This window comes from Penaeus monodon, chromosome 15, assembly GCF_015228065.2.
Source record: "Penaeus monodon isolate SGIC_2016 chromosome 15, NSTDA_Pmon_1, whole genome shotgun sequence".
Lineage (NCBI taxonomy): Eukaryota > Metazoa > Arthropoda > Malacostraca > Decapoda > Penaeidae > Penaeus > Penaeus monodon.
In genome coordinates this window covers 5,024,627-5,025,331 of record NC_051400.1, presented here as the reverse complement: position 1 = coordinate 5,025,331, position 705 = coordinate 5,024,627, and the positions used below count along the sequence as shown (strand labels likewise).

The 705-nt window shown below is 72.6% G+C and overlaps 1 protein-coding gene across 1 annotated transcript in view; it reads right to left on the bottom strand.

Moving 5' to 3' along the window:
* Positions 1-705, bottom strand: part of LOC119581702 (protein sprint-like) — a gene marked incomplete in the record, with an annotated part of 21,974 nt that overhangs the window by 8,510 nt on the left and 12,759 nt on the right. Inside the window, 1 exon segment of the mRNA XM_037929828.1 lies at positions 1-630. Coding sequence (XP_037785756.1) covers positions 1-630 — 630 coding nt within the window.

Here is a 705-nt window from a genome sequence, read left to right as displayed (position 1 = left end):
TGCTCGGCCGCGCCCACCGTGGGGGCGGCACCGGCGCCTGGCCCCCGCGCGGTGTCATGTCCCCGTTCTCGCTCGACGGCGTCCCAGCGTCGCCCGTCATCGGCGGGCTGAGCCTGGTCGGCGGCGTGGGCTTGGCGGAGGGCCTGTAGGAGCCCGGCGGGCTGGCGTGGCCGTGGCGCTGCGTCCCGGGCGGGCTGGAGCGCGGCGGCGGCATCGGTTTCGCCCCCGGCGTGCCCGGCTTGAGCGGCGTCACGGGCGTGGCCGGCTGCGAGCGGAACGACGAGAGGCTCGGCTGCTCCTTGAGGATCTCCTCGAGCGGCGCCAGGTTGAGGTTGAGGGAGGAGCGGTCCCCGGGGGAGGGGACGGGGGGCGCCGGGCGAATGGGGGTGAGCGAGGAGGTGGAGCCCCCGATGGAGCCCGCCAGGGAGCCCGCGAGAGACGCGCCGCACAGCGCCGGCGCGTTGGGGGAGAGGAGGCTGGACGACGAGATGCCCCGCGTCACGCCGCCCTTCCCGAAGCTGCTGAAGGAGAGGTCATGTGGGCGTGGCGAGGGCGTGGGGGCCACACTGCGAGGGGCGTCGGCGGTCGGGGTGTTGGCGGTCGGGCTGGCCATCGGCGTGTCCCAGAACTCTGTTCGGAAGGCAAGGCAGCTTTCAGTGCGAGTCAAGCTTTCAAGAAGTCTCTTCGATATTTCTTTAAGAAAGG